The sequence below is a fragment of the Bubalus kerabau genome, chromosome 4 (assembly GCF_029407905.1).
Source record: "Bubalus kerabau isolate K-KA32 ecotype Philippines breed swamp buffalo chromosome 4, PCC_UOA_SB_1v2, whole genome shotgun sequence".
NCBI lineage: Eukaryota > Metazoa > Chordata > Mammalia > Artiodactyla > Bovidae > Bubalus > Bubalus kerabau.
In genome coordinates this window covers 172,069,034-172,089,220 of record NC_073627.1, presented here as the reverse complement: position 1 = coordinate 172,089,220, position 20,187 = coordinate 172,069,034, and the positions used below count along the sequence as shown (strand labels likewise).

Below are 20,187 nucleotides of genomic sequence, written 5' to 3'. Positions count from 1 at the left end.
TATCTGAGGTTCAGCAAGTCAGAAGTCTGAGCATAGTATGGCTGGGTTCCCATCAAGGGCACACAAAGTTGAAATTCAGGTGTTGGGTGATTGTGTCCTAATCTCAGGCTCCACTAGAGAAATACGTGCTTCCAGGCTCCCTCAGGTTTTTGGCAGAAATCATTTACTCTGCAGTCGTAGGAGTCGTAGCAAGGAATAACACCTTGCTAGTTATTGCTGTGCTCAGTCATGTCTGACTCTTTGTGAGCTTATGGACTGTAGCCCACCAGGCTCCTCTGTCCATGGAGTTTTCCAGGTAAGAATACAGGAGTGGGTTGCCTTTTCCTACTGTCGTGCTAGTGGTAGAACAAAAACCACTCTCAGTTCTCAGATGTGGCTTTTAGGTCTTTATTATGTAGCTCCATCCACAGACCTTATCATATTTGGAATTTCTGACTGTTAGAAGGGTCCAGCCACTTTTAAGGGTTCAGTTGATTAAATTAGGCCTACCATGATTATCTCCATTTTTTGTCAACTGTTCATGGGGTTCTCTTCCAATATTCATTGGAAGGACTGATGCTGAAGGTGAAACTCCAATACTTTGGCTAACTGATGTGAAGAACTGACTCGCTGGAAAAGACCCTGATGCTGGGAAAGATTGAAGGCAGGAGTAGAAGACAGAGGCTAAAATGTTGGATGGCATCACCAACTCAATGAACATGAGTTTGAGCAAGCTCTGGAACTTGATGATGGACAGGGAAGCCTGGTGTGCTGCAGTCCATGGGGTCACAAAGAGTTGGACACAAATGAACAACTGAACTGAAAAGTCAACTGATTTGGGATCTAATCATGGGAGTATTATTCCCTCCGATTATCTCCATTTTTATCAACTTAAAGTCAACTGATTTGGGATCTAATCATGGGAGTAATATTCTATGCAACCATAGGTTCCTCCTGCACTGAAAGTTAGGGGTTCTCACAAAGGGATAACACTAGGGAGCAGAGATATGGGACCCACGCTAGAATTCTAGGCATCATAATATTTACAACATAATTTGCTCTTAAGTTGATGTCAGAAGACTAGGAAGGCATTGCTGGGACTGGGGACATCCCCTTCTTTCCCTCAAAGAAAAGTGACCTCGTTTGAAATAATCCTAACTCCCCTGTCCCAGCACTTTTATACCTTTAAAAATACTCCATTCTGCACAGCTCCTCAGATGGCGTTTCTGTCTGCTAAATGAAATGCTGTCCCATTCATGAATCTCTTAATAAAGTCAATTAGATATTCTAATTTACTCGGTTGGATTTTCTTTTTTTTAAAGCACATATAAGTGGAAGGTGCAAAACAGGCTATGTTTGACTCTGAAAAAAGAATAAAATATTTGGGATAATTTTACCAACCCCCTGCCCCATTGTAAATTCCATAAGAGGGTGAATAAAGGCTGTGTCTGAATCTCCATTGTTTACTCATTACCTAGCAAACCCAAGCAATCCAATCTGCATACATTATAAAAGCTCAAGGCATAATTGTTAAATTAGTGCCGTCTGTACATGAAATGGCACAATGAGAAATTATTTCTACTCCAATTGCTTGATTACAATATTGGACTGAAACATCACCATCGAACTCTGGCTCTCACTGAGGAGCGATGTGTTCACTTAATTTGGTGCGTCAGTTTTTCTCATTGCTCTCATACCATAAATGAAATATATTTCCAAGATTAGCGTTCTCTCTTTATAAAACATCTATGGCATCTGCCCGATTGGGCATTTCCTTTTTCTCCCTCCAGTTTCTCTCATTATCTCAGCTGTCTGGAGTCTGCGATAGTCTGCAATTCCTTGTTTCCCCGCAGCTGGCTGCATTGACTGGGAAAAGCAACTCCAAATTCTGTCCTCAAGAACTGAAACCTCTGAGTACCGGGAGTGGGGTGTCACGCACACTGAAGCACTCTGCAAGTAGCACTCTGCGAGCCCGGTTTCTGCCGGCTCGCATCTCACCGCCGCCAGATGAGCTAAGCAAGCCAGGGAGCGGACCTCCGACCTCCGACCCCTCCCCGACCGCGTCTTCTTCGCTGTACGGCGGAGCCTCAGTCAACATGGCCGCGCCCATAGCCCATACTCAAGGGCGCCGCCATTGCAGCTGCCGGACCCGCCGAGGCCGCGCTCCGGGTGGTCGCCATGTCGGCCACCGCCTGCGCCCAGTTCCCGACAAAGCCGGCGACCGTGGACCGGAGGAGTGCAGGGACAGCCGAAGAGGCCGAGTGCTTTCCGGAGATGGCTGTGTCGGGGCCCGGGGGCAGCGCTGCGGTGAGCGCGATGATGGGGCGGGGTTGTCTGGTGGTCAGCTGTGGTTTAATCGGGCATCGGTGGCTGGAGGGTTACTGCAGTCTGTGAAATAGGTGATTTGGGAATTGGAGTCGATGCTGAAGGGCCTTTTGCACGGGCGGGAGGATGATCTTAGCATCCTCAGGGAGCTAAGGGATAGTGCTAGAGGGCTGTCTGTGCAGTTTAAGGAAATCGTTGTTTGAGGGATCTGCGGTGACAGTGGTGGCGGGGAGGGGCCTGTGCAGTCAGAGTTTGGAAGGCCGCGGGGATAAGAAATAAGGGCTTTGGGGTGTATCAGAGATTGGGGAGGACTGTAGGAGTCGCAAATGGGAATGTCTACGGGAGTCAGCAATTACAGTCTCTGTGGTTGTTAGAGATGGAATTGTTCCCCTCTGTGTGCAGAGGTGCAGGCAGGTGAGTTAGTAGTTATTGCAGTAGTTAAAGGTAAGAGATGATTGGGGTTTACAGGTGAAATAAAAAATCAGAATTAGAATATGCCTGGAGATGAGCCAGTAGGACTTACTGATGATATGGAGCAAGAGGGAAAAGAAGAATCAAAATTTACACCTAGGCTTTTTGGAACTGGTAGATTCTATTTCCTGAGAAAGGGTTGTGTTGGAGAAGACCTGATTTGATGGCTTAAAGGAGAGCCAGGGTGGATAAGCCATAGTTCTGTTTGAGCAGTGGCAAGAAGCCCATTACATACATGTTCAAGTAGGATGTTGAGAAATTGTTAGATATATAAATCTAGTACTTAGGAGAGACTTAGACTGAAGAATCCTTATTTGAAAGGGATCAACATAAAGATGGCATTTAAAGTCATAAGATTGAATGAAATCATCTAGGAAGAGATGACAGGGGAGAAAAAAGGGCAAAAACTCAAAGAGTTTTGGGTCAATCTGATGTTTTGAGTTCTGGTGGAGGAGAAGAAGGAGGAGGAGAGGGAGAGGGGAGGAGGAGAAGAAGAATGAGGTAGGCGGTAGGAGGTAACCACTGAGGTAGGAGGAAAACTGTGTAAATGTGTTGTCAAAAAAGCATCAAGGTTTTCAAAGCAGTGGCAGTACTCAGTCCCCAGAGTATAACTACAGAGATTTTTGACTTTGGCAAGTTGTAGTTCCATGGTTATTTTGATTGATTAGAGCTCTTAGAGTGGAATGACAGGGGTAAAATCTGGTGGGAGAGTTAAAGAATGGGAGGTAATGAAGTAGAGCAGCAAGTATAGACAACTTTAAGAGTTTTGCTGATAAGGGGAGCAAAGAAATGGATATTGGATGGGACATGAGATTAAGAGAGGATTTTCTTCAGATGAATGATATTGAGACAACTTTGTGTGTCAGTGAGAATGACACAGTAGAAAGGCATACTAAGTCACTTCAGTCCTGTCCAACTCTTTGTGACACTATGGACTTTAGCCCGCCAGGCTCCTCTATCCATGGGGATTCTCCAGGCAAGAATACTGGAGTGGCTTGCCATTTCCTCCTCCAGGGGGTCTTCCTGACCCAGGGATCGAACCCAGGTCTCCGTTGCAGGCAAATTCTTTACTGTCTGAGTCACCAGGGAAGCCCCCTACTGGGAGAGGACTCTTAGAAATTTATTCCTGTATTCCTCTGTGCTTTACATCATGCCCCTTTTTCCTTAGCTTATTTTGCTTTGAATTCTTTGCTGTTCTAAATCATAGCTATGAGTACAGCTATATACTGAGCCCTGTGAGTCCTTCTAGTGAATCATTGAACCAGAATGTTAATGGGTTAAAGCCTGGTGATACTCTAAACAAGATAGGGTTTTGAAGGATGAATGAAAAACAGTTGAAAGTGTAATTTACTTCATCTTAAGGCTCTAAGATTGGGGTGGAGGTGGGGAAACAACTTCTATTGGGGAACACTGTAAGGGAACAGAATCCTCAGGTGACAAGTAGGTTTTGGTTGAAGCAAGCAGGCAATGGGACTTCCCTGGTGGTCCACTGGCCATAACTCCATGCTTCCAATGCAGAGGGCCCCGGGTTCAATCCTGGTCAGGGAACTAGATCCCACATGCTGCAACTAAGACCTAATGCAGACAAATAAATAAACATTAAATTTAAAAAAGCAAGCAGGTGAAGAAAATAGCTGAAAGGGTGTGTGTAGTGGAGTTTATTGGCAGTGGTTAGGGTTTCTGTAAAGGCTGTGTGAGGGTTCTGTTGGTGTCAATGATTGGGGATTGATAGTATTTGGGGGTCATATCTTAGATGGAGATCAATATGTTCCACTGGCATCAATAGTTGAGGAACCTGTGGCAATATGTGATCAGAGTGTTTATGAGGGCAAGTAACTGTGGAGATCTGTTGCTGTTAGTAACTGGAAGGTTTGCTGGGATCAGTCCTTTTGGAATTAGGAAGGACCATGCTGGCTCAGTGATTGGGAAGCCAGTAACAATTAGTGACAGGAGTTATAGGAATCAGTGACTGCAAGTTTGTGAGCTCAGAGATTGGTGACACACACAGATAATTGATTGGTGGTTTATGGCAGTGGGGATGATCTTTAAATGTTAAACAGACATGTTTGAATACATATTTATTAGCTTCAAAATTCTACAGTAGCTACCTAATAAGAGGAGAACTTTAACATGCTTTATTTAATTCCTTCTCCCCACCCACAACCAATCATATGCATGCTTATTTTTCTTACATCATACCTCTTGATTTTAGGGATTAAATTTTTTAAAAATTAATTTATTTATTTTGGCTGCACTGGGTCTTCATGGCTGCTTGAAGGCTTTCTCTAGTTGCAGTGATTAGGGGCTACTCTCTCGTTTCAGTGCATGGGCTTCTCACTGAGGTGGCTTTTCTTTTTGAGCAACATGGGCTCTAGGGCATGTGAGTTTCAGTAGTTGTGGCTCTCTGACTCCAGAGTGTGGGCTTGGTAGTTGGAGCACATGGGCTTAGTTGTCCTGTGGCATGAATCTTCCTGGATCAGGGATCAATCCTGTGTCCCCTGCATTGGCAGGCAGATTCTTTACCACGGGACCACCAGGGAAGTCCAAGGATATTTTTATAACAATTGCACAAGAAAATTTATCAAATGACTTGGATGTAACTAAACACTTTACTGGTTTTATTATTCATAGTTCTCTCTTGTATATGATTAAGTCTTTCCCAATCTCAAAATTATTCTGATCCAATTTTCCTTCTTTTAAAAATTATTCCTCTTCTCTCTCTCCTTTTCCTACCACATTCCCTATACCTCCCTCGCTTCTTCTCTTTATTTTTAAAGTACATAGGCAATATACTTTCCAAATCCTTACATACCTAAATATCTTACTTTTGCTTCCAAACATAATTGATTTTTTGACTGCTCATAAAAACCAAGGGTCTCAATTCTTCTACCTCAGAACTCTATATCCATAGTGTTTAGTTATAAAGATGAAGACTGATTCTAACATGTTTGTTTGTTGTAATTGTCTTTCTCTCTCATAATCATATGGTGTTTTTTCAAAGTACCTTCGACTGAATGGCTTATAAACAGCAGAAGTTGATTTCTGACAGTGCTGGAGGCTACATGTCTGAGAGCACTTTGGGATCTGGTGACGACCCTCTTCCGGTTTCAGACTTCTCATTAGATCCTTACTTGGCAGAAAGAGCAGAGAGAGGAAGCACATTCTCTCATAACTCTTATAAGGGCACTATTCCTACTCATGAAAACCCCACTCTCATAACCTCATCTAATTCTAATTTTCTCCCAAAGGCCCTCTCTCCTAATATCATCACATTGGAGGGCAAGGTTTCAATCATGAATTGGAGGGACACAAACATTCATTCCATTATAGGGACATTTCTTAATGTGGTTTTTGCCTCTCAAAACCAAAAATGAGTGAAAAAATAACTTTATGACAAACAGTGAATGGACAAGGTAGGAACAAGTAATTATTATCTTGTCCAGATCTCTCACTGATGTGGATAACATTAGACTGAACTAGGAATGTGCTATTTTACAGGGATCGGTAACATTCAATGATGTGACTATGGCCTTTACCAGGAAGGAATGGGAGCAACTAGATCCTGCTCAGAAAAGCCTGTACAAGGATGTGATGCTGGAGAATTACAGCAACCTAGCCTCAATGGGTAAGGACAGTTCCTTTGTAATTCAAACTATACTTACTGTGATGCCTTCTCTCTGATGCCCTTGATAAGTTTATCCTCGATTTTTATGAACCTAAGAGTTGTAATCCCTTTGGGTACTAAGCAGAATACGTGTGATCCTGCCTTGAAAATGGAGGATCTACTCAGATGGGGTTTGTGGGCATTGCACTGTGAAATTTCTGAAGCCACGTATTCTTTTATCCTTTACAAACTCTGAAACTCAGATGTTAGGGATTGATTTCTGGGATATTTGTTGTTCTAACACTCAATTTCTGTCTTTTCTCATGAGTAGGGTATCAGGCTCTCAAACCAGACATGATATCCAAGTTGGAAAAAGAAGAGCCATGGCTAGGGAAGGGGAAAAGACGCAGACAAGGTGGCTCGAGTGAAATAGCAAGAGCCAAAGAAATAGGAGCCAATGGAAGTAAGTTCCTAGTTTCTTGATGATAACTTTGGAATTCTTTCTTTCTCCCACACTTTTATTATTTACTTTTAAAAATATATATATCTTTTCTTTCTACTGAAATATAGTTGATTTACCATGTTAGTTTCAGGTATACAGCAAAGCAATTCAGTTATCATATATCTGTCTATCTATCTATCTATCTATATCTATATCTTTTTTTAAAGATTTTTTTCCCTTATAGGTTATTACAAATTATTGAGTAAAGTTTCCTGTGCTACATAGTAGGTCCTTGTTGGTTTTCTGTATTATATATAGCAGTATATTTATGTTAATCCCAAATTCCTAAATTATCCACCACCCCCCGCTTTCTCTCTTTGGTCTGTTAGGTCTATTTATGTTTTGTATAGTTCATTTGTATCTTTTTTTTTTTTTTGGATTCCACATATAAGCAATATCAGGTGATATTTGTCTTTCTCTGTCTGGTTTACTTCACTTAGTTTGATAATCTCTAGGTCCATCCATGTTGCCACAAATGGCATTATTTCATTCTTTTTATTGGATGAGTAATATTCTGTTGTATAAATATACCACATCTTCTTTGTCTATTCATCTGTTGATGGAAATTTAGGTGCTTCCGTGTCTTGGCTGTTGTAAATAGTGCTGCAATGAACATTGAGGTGCATGTATCTTTGCTCATTACGTCTTTCTCTAGATGTATGCCCAGGAGTGGGACTGCGGGATCATATGGTAGCTCTATTTTTAGTTTCTTAAGAAACTTCCATATAGTTTTCCATAATGGCTGTACCAATTTACATTCCCACTAACAGTGTTGGAGGGTTCCTTTTTCTCAACATCCTCTCTAGTATTTGTTATTTGTAGATTTTTTTTTTTTGATGATGGCCATTCTCACTGGTGTGAGGTGATACCTCATTGTGGTTTTGATTTGAATTTCTCTAATAATTAGTGATGTTAAGGATCTTTTCATATGCCACCTGTATGTATTCTTTGGAGAAATGTCTATTTAGATCTTCTGTCCATTTTCTTGATTGAGTTATTTGGTTTTTTTGATATCAAGCTATATGAGCTGTCTGAATATTTTGCAGATTAAGCCCTTGTCAGTCGCATCATTTGAAAAAATTTTATCCTATTCCATAGGTTGTTTTTTTGTTTTATTTATGGTTTCCTTTGCTGTGCAAAAACTTTTAATTTGGTCCCAGTTGTTTATATTTTTGGTTTTATTTCCTTTACTCTAGGAGAAAGTCCAAAAAGAGATCACTGCAGTATGTCAAAGAGTGTTCTGCCTGTGTTTTCCTCTAGGAGTTTTATAGTATTTGGTCTTCTTCCCATTTTGAGTTTATTTTTGTATGTGGTGTTAAAGATGTTCTAAATTCATTCTTTTACGTGTATCTGTCCAGTTTCCCCAGTACCACTTATTGAAAAGACTCTCTTTTCTCCATTGTACATTCTTGCCTCCTTTGTCATATATTAATTAACCATAGGTGCCTGGGTTTGGAATTCTTCAAAGAAAATTTGTTCTGAAATTCTTCTTAAAGATTTTAAGGGTCTTAAAGACCCTTCTTTATTAACCGGGAAGTAGCAGTAGGAAAATATCAAAATCTCCCTGGGGGAATAGGAGTTCAAAGATTCTCTAACCTTGGAGATTCTAATATCTCTTCCTTCTGTGACCCTGCCCACATGGGAAGTCCTCATATGAGATTCACTATAGTTGTGAGCCAGTGTGATTTACGGGAATTTGCTTATACCACTTGTATCAGTCAACTTAGGCTAAGTTATGCCCCATTAAAGAAAGAGCCCCCTCCCACCTCCCCAAATCTTAGTGGCCTACAAAAAGAAAGGTTTGTTTCTTGCTCAAGCTGCAGTCCTTTCCCACATTATCTTGTGACCTACACTGAAAGAGCAGTCCCTATTTGGCAAATTCTGATCTCATTACAGAGGGAAAGAAGAAGGAATGGAATCATATGATGAGTTAAAAAACCACTGGATGTGGTAGATATCTCGTTCTTCTTAACATTTTATTGGTTCTTCAGTCAGAGCAGGTCACCTTTGCACTCCCAAATTCAACTGGGTAGGAATGGGAGGATTAAATGGTCATGCAGTGGGGCTGGGAGGAGTAATCTACAAGGAACAATAATGCAGTCTGCTACACTACTTGGGTTATGTTAGGAAAAATGGTGAAAAACAGAGCTATAAACCTTGGGCACCAGACAATCAGATGCCTAACTGACCCATCCATATATAGCCATCTTTCCTAATCTAGACTTTCCATTGCTCAGTTTTGAGAAAGAGCATTGAACCCTTTTAATTGTTTTTTTAGCTAATCCCATTCCTGCTTACTCTTGCGACCCCATGGACTGCAGCCCGCAAGCCTCCTCTGTCCATGGGATTCTCCAGACAAGAATACTGGAGTAGGTTGCCATTTCCTTCTCCAGGGGATCTTCCTGACCCAGAAATCAAAACCAGGTCTTCTGCATTGCAGGCAGATTCTTTACTGACTGAGCTGTGAGGGGAGACTTTACCTCTCTAAAGCAATGCTTTTAAAAATTATCCCCCTTTTCCTAATATCCTCAGCTTTTCCACCTTTGTTCACCCACACTCTGAGACCCCATAGTATCAATTTTCTCTCCTTAGGTATTTAGACATTCTTAGATCTGTCTTCTTTCCAAATCTCTTGGCGTGATGCTCCTGCCCCTCATTACCTTCCACTTCCCCACTTTCTCTGTGAAATGCTCTAGACCCATGGTCTATATCACCATCATTATTTCCATTTCCTCCCTAACCCTTGCAGTTCAGTTAAGTTCAATTCAGCTGCTCAGTCAATTCCGACTCTTTGAGACCCCATGGACTGCAGTACACCAGGCTTCCCTGTCCATCACCAACTCCCAGATCTTACTCAAACTCATGTCCATCGAGTCGGTGATGCCATCCAGCCATCTCATCCTCTGTCATCCCCTTCTCCTTCTGCCTTCAGTCTTTCCAAGCTCATCAGGGTCTTTTCAAATGAGTCAGTTCTTCCCATTAGATGGCCAAAGTTTTGGAGTTTCAGCTTCAACATCAGTCCTTCCAATGAATATTCAGGACTGATTTTCTTTAGGATGGACTGGTCGGATCTCCTTGCAGTCTAAGGGACTCTCAAGAGTCTTGTCCAACACCACAGTTCAAAAGCATCAATTCTTCAGCACTCAGCTTGCTTTATAGTTCAACTCTCACATCCATACATGACTACTGGAAAAACCATAGCTTTGACTAGACAGACCTTTGTCGGCAAAGTAATATCTCTGCTTTTTAATAAGCTGTCTAGGTTAGTCTAACTTTTCTTCCAAGGAGCAAGTGTCTCTTAATTTCATTGCTGCAGTCACCATCTGCAGTGATTTTGGAACCCAAAGAAATAAAGTCTCTCACTGTTTCCACTGTTTCCCCATCTATTTGCCATGGAGTGATGGGACCAGATGCCATGCTCTTAGCTTTCTGAATCTTGTCCAGACAAAGCTCTAATTCCTTGTCTTATATTTTACCTCCTTACAGGATAGCTCTTTCTCAGATGATCAGAAATTGAAAGCTTTATCTTTCTTTCTAAATTAGAGCTTCCTCTCACCTTCCCTGTTTTTATCAGTGTCAAATTTTAGGCTTGTCTACCATGGAATTCCCATGAACCTTTGCTCTCTGTGCTCTCTTTTACTATTCTTTCCTTAGTTCCTGTTTTATTTTTTCCCTCAATTCTGAGTGACATCACTCAAATCAGATTCATATTATCCCATTCCTAAATTGCTCCAATTCTTAGGTAGACTTCCTAACTTCCCCCCTTTAGAAAAATAATTCATCTTAGATGTTGCCACCAAACGTTAAAACATACAGTTATTATATACTACTACAGCCTCCCAAAAAAGGAAGGGCAAGAGAGGCCTTCTCCATTCCCAAAGAAAGGCAGTTCTAAAGAATATTCAAACTACTGCACAATTGCACTCATCTCACACTCTAGCAAAGTTATGCTCAAAATTATTCAAGAGAGGCTTCAACAGGACATGAAATGAGAACTTCCAGATGTTCAAGCTGGATTTAGAAAAGGCAGAGGAACAGAGATCAAATTGCCAACATTTGTTGGATCATGGAAAAAGCAAGAGAATTCCAGAAAAACATCTACTTTTGCTTTATTGACTACACCAAAGTCTTTGACTGCATGGATCACAACAAACTGGAAAATTCTGAAAGAGATGGGAATACCAGACCACCTGACCTGCCTCCTGAGAAGTCTGTATGCAGATCAGGAAGCAACAGTTAGAACCAGACATGGAACAATGGCCTGGTTACAAATTGGGAAAGGAGTCCGTCAAGGCTGTATATTGTCACCCTGTTTATTTAACTTATATGCAGAGTACTTCAGGCTTCCCTAATAGCTCAGTTAGTAAATATCATGACATCTGGTCCCATCACTTCATGTCAAATAGATGGGGAAACAATGGAAGCAGTGACAGATTTTATTTTCTTGGGCTCCAAAATCACAGCAGATGGTGACTGCCGCCATGAAATTAAACGACGCTTGCTCCTTGGAAGAAAAGCTATGACAAACCTAGGCAGTATATTAAAAAGCAGAGACATCACTTTACCAAAAAAGGTCTGTATAGTTAAAGGTATGCTTTTTCCAGTAGTCATGTATGGATGTTAGAGTTGGACCATAAAGAAAGCTGAGCATCGAAGAATTGATGCTTTTGAATGTAGTGTTAGAGAAGACTCTTGAGAGTCCCTTGGGCTGCAAGGAGATCCAACCAGTCCATCCTAAAGGAAATCAATCCTGAATATTCATTGGAAGGACTGATGCTGAAGCTGAAACTCCAGTACTTTGGCCACCTGATGGGAAGAACTGACTCATTAGAAAAGACCTGATGCTGGGAAAGATTGAAGGCAGGAGAAGGGGATGACAGAGGATGAGATAATTGGATGGCATCACTGATTCAATGGACATGAGTTTGAGCAAGTTCTGGGAGTTGGTGATGGACAGGGAAGCCTGGCGTGCCACATTCCATGGGGTCGCAAAGAGTCAGACACAACTGAGCAACTGAACTGAACTGAATAGCCCCCAAATTAACAGAATATCCATAATATCTTTTTAAGTTTCTTCTAACTCTGAATTTTCAAGACTCCGTGAATTTCTCAAGGCTGGAGGGACCAGTCTGTCAAATGACAAATGAAGAGAATTCATAGTTTTTGATTCCTCCATTCATGGCTCCAGTTTTGACTATCTTTACTTTTCTTGCTGATGCTTGGTGTTACAACTAAAAAATATTCCTAAGTCATTTAATATGTGCTTTTTTGTCATTGCTGCAGTGACTTTATTCTTGGTTCAAGTTCTTACTATTATCCTTGGAGGTTCTTCAAGGAAGGACTATTTTCTGTTCCCTCCAATGATTGTTGGTTCTAGTGAGTTCCATGCTTCGGTTTCTGAAGTTACAGTCATTTTAGCTTAAAATTTATGTCTTAATTACTGTCTCAAATTCAGGACAGGCTTATAGCCTTAATTATGTGCTCTGCCAGACCAGACTCCCCTAGTATTATCCTACCATTATACCAGTTAACTAGTTAAGAGTCTCCTCTCCTCCCCCATGGTAAATTTCTCTTGTGGTGATGTATATCTTTTTCAACTGTCAGTTGGGACCAGCCAAATCATCATTGTAAGAGGTTCTTATAATGTTATACCTCAAGAGGAAAGGTTTGAGTTTTGATCTCCTTCTTCCCAGAAGGTGATTTGCCTCCATCTCTCCCAGCATCTTTGGACATTGGAAGATACAGCCTTTGTCATGCTACAGAAAAGTTCTTGTTATACTCTTTCTCTAAGGATGCTTGCATCACTTAAAATTTCCTAAATGAAAAAGCAGCTGGCAACTCCAGTTCTTCCTGCTATATCTATACCACTACTTTATGTATACTTATAAAAATTGATCTACTCTATGGGAACAAATCTCTTAAAAATTCTCCATAAAAGCAATGATATTTCCCAGCCATATATTCAAACACCATAACTCCTTTCTATTTGAACCCAGTTTTTACTTTATCCATGTAATGTTCTTTCACTACTAAAATGACTGTTTACTTTTTATCTTTTTTCTCCCTGAAATCATGGGACTCTTATATCTCTTTCTCCCTTTGAGTCTCTTTAATTCCTATCCTGAAGCTTTTTCTGTTTTTTCCATGTCCATTGTTGATAAAGGCTACCCCCAAAATGGTGGTCCTAGCTCCTAAGTTGTTTGGTTTTTACATATGTAGTGTCCATATCTAGCTAACAGAAGTCTTCAAGCTTCAACTCTACGTTCTTAGGAAAATTGTTGGATAACTAGGGTTGATGTTTACTGTTGTCCAATCAGTTGCTTTCAAACAGAAGTTGGATCATATACTAAAAACATATTACTGCTGCTTACATCTGTCAGTTTGAGTTTGGTCTCAGAGAACAGAAGCCTGGGTTGAGAAGATAGCTCAAAATGTATAATTGTATAGTGTATGGAGGAAAGAATGTGAGCAATTGCTTAGAGTTGGGAATTAGCTTAAAATTTATAATTGGCAATTAGAGTGACCTGACAGGAAGGTGTGTTCCATAGCAAACTATTGGAAAACAAGTGTTTGTGTACACTACAAATCCAATGTCATAAAGTTTATTTGCCAGTCTCATTACTGTGAATTTTATAATATGGTAAAAGCATCAAGTAACTCAGAGAAGGAGCTTCCCCAGTGGCTTAGTGGTAAAGAATCTGCCTGCAGTGCAGGAAATGCAGATGACACAGGTTCAATCCCTGGGTCGGGAAGAACCCCTGGAGGAGGGAATGGCAATCCAGTCCAGTACTCTTGTCTGGAGAATCCCATGGACAGAGGAGCCTGGTGGGCTACAGTCCATAGGGTTACAAAGAGTCAGACACTCTTTAACGTAAGAGTCAGATGTGTTTTAGTACAGGAATGCCATTATTATATTAATCATAGGTGGGAGCAGTAGAACATCCTTTTCTACTTAATCCCTCAGACACCTATATTCAGTACTCTTTGATGAGCTTATTTTCTCTTATTTTGGCTCTTTGGGGAGCAATAACAAAATTTTACTTGTGCTATCCTAAGTAAATGGAAGAATTTATTATAAGGCCTTTTGTAACCTAAGGGATGGTACTTCAGCCAAGGACTAGAGCCAGTACTGGAAAGCCATTAGGAACTGGGATTGTGTAAACAATCTCTTTGAGAACACATGATCTTACATCTGTGCTTTTCTGTGGATATGTGCTTTATTCTTTGTGCTGATGAACTTTCAGTTTACATGGGAAGGATATGGCTTTATAATACTTGTCTTGTATCATTTTTAAATTTATCACCCAGTGGAAACTGACTAGAGTCCAAGTTTTTACAAGGTATACTCTAATTGGACATCTTGGCTTGAGCCAGATGTCCCTGACTGTGACTAAGGAGATTTGGATGAATATAATATAGGCTGTTGGAGACAAGCACTATGCATAAATTTGAAGTTATTAATGCTGGGAAGTTTGGGCAGAGGAGAGACTTCAAAAAGTGTCAGCTAAAATTACAAGCTCTTTTAGCTTCATCTCTTTTTTATTTGCTGCTTTTTGTGTTTATTTCATCTTTTATCCCAGGTTTCAAGGTCATATTTATAAACAGTCAAAGTTTTTTCTAATCACCATTGTCAGTTTTCTTTTTCTGTCTTTACTACAGCACTTTCCCGCTCAAGTCCAAAATGATAGGAATATTTGCACTTGATATTTCATTCACTTTAGGAAACTTTGTTGTTGTTGTTCAGTTGCTAAGTCATGTCTGACTCTTTGTGACCCCATGGATTGCAGCATGCCAGACTTCTCTGTCCTTCACTATCTCTTGGAGTTTGCTCAAACTCATGTCCGTTGATTCGGTGATGCTATCCAACCATCTCATTCTCTGTCATCCCCTTCTCCTCCTGCCCTCAATCTTTCCCAGGATTAGGGTCTTTTCCAAGACCTTTAGGATACTAGGCTCAAATAAAGATTCAACCCCACAACAGGGCATTTCTCTATAAGTTATATTCAAAAATATGAAAGTGCAAAGATTCACAAGAGTGTCTCATTGAATTTCACTTTAGAAGAAGTCCATCAAGATGATGACCAGCTAAAGAACCACCAGAAATCTCAAAACAAAATCCTTAGGGGAGTTGCATTCAAGAAAACAACTCTGACCAAGAAAAAGAGCCATGAACGTAGTTCATTGCAGAAAAAAAATGTGAGTACAAAATATATTCCTTCAAAAAAAAAGCTTCTTAAATTTGATTCACATGGAAAGAATTTAGACTTACCTGGTGACCTAAGAAACTGTGCAGAAAAGAAATCTGATATAGCTAAAGAGCATAGGAAATCATTCAATCATAGCTTATCTGATACAAAGAAAGACAAAAATCAAATTGGAAAAAAATGTGAGAAATCATCTACCTATAGCTCATCTAATGGGCCTGACAAAACTCAAACTGACAAGAAATATACTGAACAGGACAAAATTCAAACTGGAAAAGAACATGAGAAATCATCCAGCCATTGCTCATCTCTTACTAAGCATGAAAAAACCCAGAATAAAGTGAAACCCTATGAATGTAATGAATGTGGGAAGGTTCTCAGCCATAAACAAGGACTTGTTGACCATCAGAGAATCCATACAGGGGAAAAACCATATGAATGTAATGAATGTGGGATAGCCTTTAGCCAAAAATCACACCTTGTTGTACACCAGAGAACTCATACTGGAGAAAAACCATATGAGTGTGTTCAGTGTGGCAAAGCCCATGGTCATAAACATGCTCTCACTGACCATCTGAGAGTTCATACTGGGGAAAAGCCCTATGAATGTACTGACTGTGGGAAAACCTTCAGACATAGCTCAAACCTTATGCAACATGTGAGATCTCATACAGGTGAGAAGCCCTATGAATGTAAGGAATGTGGAAAGTCTTTTAGGTATAACTCATCTCTTACTGAACATGTGAGAACACATACAGGTGAAATACCATATGAATGTAATGAATGTGGAAAAGCCTTTAAGTATAGTTCATCCCTTACTAAACATATGAGAATTCATACAGGTGAGAAACCCTTTGAATGTAATGAATGTGGGAAAGCTTTCAGCAAGAAGTCACACCTCATTATACATCAAAGAACTCATACTAAAGAGAAACCCTATAAATGTAATGAATGTGGAAAAGCCTTTGGACATAGCTCATCTCTTACTTACCATATGAGAACTCATACAGGTGAAAGTCCATTTGAATGCAATCAGTGTGGGAAGGCCTTCAAACAAATTGAAGGTCTTACTCAACATCAGAGAGTTCATACTGGGGAGAAACCCTATGAATGTAATGAATGTGGGAAAGCTTTTAGCCAAAAGTCACATCTCATTGTACATCAGAGAACTCATACAGGGGAGAAACCCTATGAATGTAATGAATGTGGAAAAGCCTTCAATGCAAAGTCACAACTTGTAATACATCAGAGATCCCACACTGGAGAGAAACCTTATGAATGTAATGAATGTGGAAAAGCCTTCAAACAAAATGCATCCCTTACCAAACATATGAAAACTCACTCAGAAGGGAAATCTCATGAGTGAAATTAGAGTGGGAAATCTGAACAAAAGGTTTTATTTAAACTTATAAGTATTCTAAACTTAAAGGATGTTAGAAAGCCTTTAATAAGAAGTCACACCTTGTTATGGATGAGAGAATTTGAAAATGAATCTTTACATAGAAGAAATGGATGGAGAGTTTAAATTTGATACTAAACCTTTTATATAAAATATTGTTATAAATGATCTATATATTCAGACTGAAATATAAAGCTTTTAAAATTGTTAATAAATTAAATAACCAGTACACTAGAGAACCAGATTACATATTCTGACAATTCCTGAGTGGCTTGAGTGTTGTGTCTTTAAGCACCATGTATGAGAATTAAGTTTGCATATCTGTTTAGTGCCATGTATAAACGTCTGTGACTGTTGGTATAAGCTTCATCTTTGATGCTATCACACAGGTCTTTGTATTATCAGAAACCTTTATAAGAGGATTATTATTTATATAAAAATGTTAACGCAAAATTAAGAGAAAATGAAAGAAATCAGTTGAGGACATGCAGGTGCCAATAGGGAATACTATCAAAGATACATTGTTGTGTGAAATAAGCAGGTTGCTCAACTATGTATATAGTTTGTTCCCATCTATGTACAAAAGGGTGTGTGTGTGTGTTTGCATGTCTGTCTGCGTGTATGTATGTATTAATATGTTTGTATACATGTATTTATCTGTGTGTATGTATGTATGTGTGTATGTGTATATACATTTTTTTTAATGTAAATAGATTGGTTTGAAAAAATACAGAAGAAACTTAGGGGTTGCCTTTGGGCACAGGCATACAGGAATGAGGTCTGGGATGGGAGAGAGACCTCCTCTTTATTGTATACTGCTTAAATTTTAAAATCATGTACATATATTATTTTCACAATTAAAATCCTTTTAATATGTATAAATCAACACTAATGAAAATTTTCACTGAACCCACTTTGTGATGTGATTTGACTAAGTAAAAGTTTCTAGGCTTATTCATAAATGAGCATATGGTATTAAATTTGATATTGAATTCACAAAGGCTTTTCTTATCAAACATATTCTTTCATTAAAATAATAAATTACAACTATTACTTGGAGCTGTTTCTTTTATTTACTATAATTTTAAAGACTGAAGATGAACTGTGATTGTAGCTGAATAAAAGGGGTTTTCTGAACAATCACTCCACTTTTTGTCATATTCAAAGTGCTTTTATACAAATACCTCAATCTGGGATTTCAAATGTACTGCAACAAATGGCACTACTTCCTGTTCTTGCTCAATAGCAGACCTTGTGAATAGATCAGTGCACTCTTTCTGAGTGAATCTAGACTTGGCCTCAGAATATTCTCAAGCATGCATTCTAGAAGGTACTGTTAATCCATTTGGGTTTGCACAGGAAACCTGTTTTCCTATTTTTCCTCATGAGTTATAGATTTAAAAATACAGCTGAACTGTTCTAAAATGTAAGTTGTTACACTAAAAACAGTAACATAAGGACAAAAAATGGTTTTGTAATATAAGAATAATATTTGATATATATGTCATCTTTTACATTTTTCATAGCACATTCACTACATTACCTGATTTGTTCCTCAGAATAAACATGAGTTGGTAAGAAAGACTCTAGTCATGGTCAATACTTCTCAATAAATATTTCAAATAAATAAGTACTATTCTAGCATAATTATAGATCCTTAATAATATGTGGTTAAATGCGATCTTTGCAAATATTTCCGGTCCCAGCAGCTGCCTACTGACCTCATTTTTTTGAGAATTAAAAGGTATAAATATTTAAAATAGAACTTGTGTTTGTGTGTGTACATGTGCACGTGCGTGTATTGAAAGATCAACTCATGAATATTATGCACTCATTACCAAGTAACTTATGTACTCTCAGGTGAAGACAATGAAATCTGAAAGTCATTTCCATCAGTAATTTATTACCAAATGAAAATCTGGCACTATACACAGAATGAATTCATCACTGTCTAGAGCTGTAATAAATGTCACTTTTTAGAAGAATAAAGCAGTTGCATGTATGACCAGATTAACTTTCTTACATCTCTTGGAGAACCCACAATAGTGCCACACCTGGGATGGTCAAGAGTATAGTGTGCCTGAATATTAAAAATGAATGCTGAAATTCATCCTGTGCAGTAAAAAATGAATTAAAATTTAGCATCAATGAATGAGGAAATAATATTTCAAAACGACTAGAGGCAAACAGTGAAAGAAAATAGACATACAGATGTGCGTCCAAATCAATGATACAGTTGGTTGGGCATGCATCACAATGGCCTAGAAGGCTTGTTACTAGAAAGACTTTAGAAACAGGCCCCCCCAACAAAATTTCTGACTCAGTAGGTTTGTGATCTGGCCTGAGAATTTGCATTTTAAATAAGTTTACAGAAAATGCTGATGATGTTGGTCGGGGACCACACTTTGAGAATCACTAATCTGAATAATTGTTTAAGTAAAATTTTAAAATATTTTTAAATGTTCCTGAAATATTTCTTCAATATAAAGAAGAGGAAGGGCATATATCTGTGGAGTTAGTTATTATATTAACAGTTTTAAAACATTTATTTCTTCATGAACTTTTGATCATGTGTATATTATTTGCTGGGCACTATTATAGATCTTAGGGACATAACAGTCAGCAAAAAAGAAGGAAAGAAATCTTGTCCTCAGCTTAATTCTAGAGTGGGAGACAGGCAGTAAATCTACATATAGTTGCCCCACAGGGGATTGGTTCCAGGACCAGCCAGTTACCAAAATCTGAGAATGCTTAAGTCCTATAGTTGGCCCTCCAAATCCTCCATATCCAAGAACTCAACCAACCATGGATTGTGTAGTACTGTATATATTTACTGAAAAATATCCATGTATAATTGGACCCATACAGTTCAAACTGTAAGCGAAATATAGAATATGACAGAGGGTGACAAGTGGTATGGCAAAGGACAAAACAGAGAAGGGGAATGCAATTGTAAGAGAATGCAATTTTAAATTTGATGGTAGTGGTGATGGAGTAAGCTCAATCTCACTTAGTGGTGACACAGCCTTGAAGAGTGCAGAAGCAAGTCATATATATATGATGAAAGAGCTTTCCAGACATGCATCTTTTAGAATCTGAAGGTGTGGAAAGAGAAAGATGCTGAACATACAGAAGAGGAAAAAGTAAGAAAATTTTCTATTAAATCAAAAATTTTAAATAATCAGGTTTGCAAGAGAGGTAGAAAGCAAGATCTCCCTCTCTCTCTGTCTTTTTAATGTGAGAGCACACAGACAAGCAGTTTATTTATTTAAGTCAGAAGCAAGACAGAAATACATACTCCGAGAAAAAGGGTATGGGGGAGCATAGTAAAGAGGTAATTTTCATTTTTATTTTTAAAGGATTTCATTTTCCCAGTTAGACATTTGAAAAAAAAAATCTTTTTTTTTTTTTTTTTGGCTGAGACAAATGGTTTGCAAAAAAAAAAAAATCTCTCATACACTGCTTTTCGTAGTCAAATTTGTACAACCTATTTAAACGTAAATCTGACAGTATACACTGCTCCTACTTCCAGGAATCTGTTCTATGATACACAGTTAAGGTGTACTATAGTGATCACAGAATACAGAAAAGTTGGATAAAGCAGTCAATTGCCAATTAATTGATTAAATAAAGTATAACACCCTCATTAGATAGAATTTGATGTGGCAGAGGAAGATAATTTGAGAGAAAACACACAGTTTTT

At 38.9% G+C, this 20,187-nt stretch overlaps 1 protein-coding gene across 2 annotated transcripts; it reads left to right on the top strand.

Moving 5' to 3' along the window:
• The first annotated feature begins 1,640 nt into the window (after positions 1 to 1,640).
• Positions 1,641 to 18,807, top strand: ZFP37 (ZFP37 zinc finger protein). 2 transcript variants are annotated; one of them, XM_055579352.1, is made up of 4 exons: positions 1,641 to 2,286; positions 6,274 to 6,400; positions 6,711 to 6,842; positions 14,941 to 18,805. In XM_055579352.1, the coding sequence occupies exons 1-4, from the start codon at positions 2,158 to 2,160 to the stop codon at positions 16,449 to 16,451; spliced, it is 1,899 nt and encodes a 632-aa protein (XP_055435327.1). In that variant the 5' UTR covers positions 1,641 to 2,157; the 3' UTR covers positions 16,452 to 18,805. The 2 variants fall into 2 exon arrangements, with proteins under 2 accessions (XP_055435327.1, XP_055435328.1); XM_055579353.1 differs by lacking the exon at positions 1,641 to 2,286 and adding an exon at positions 4,940 to 6,188 and having other exon boundaries at positions 14,941 to 18,807.
• The last annotated feature ends 1,380 nt before the right edge of the window (positions 18,808 to 20,187 follow it).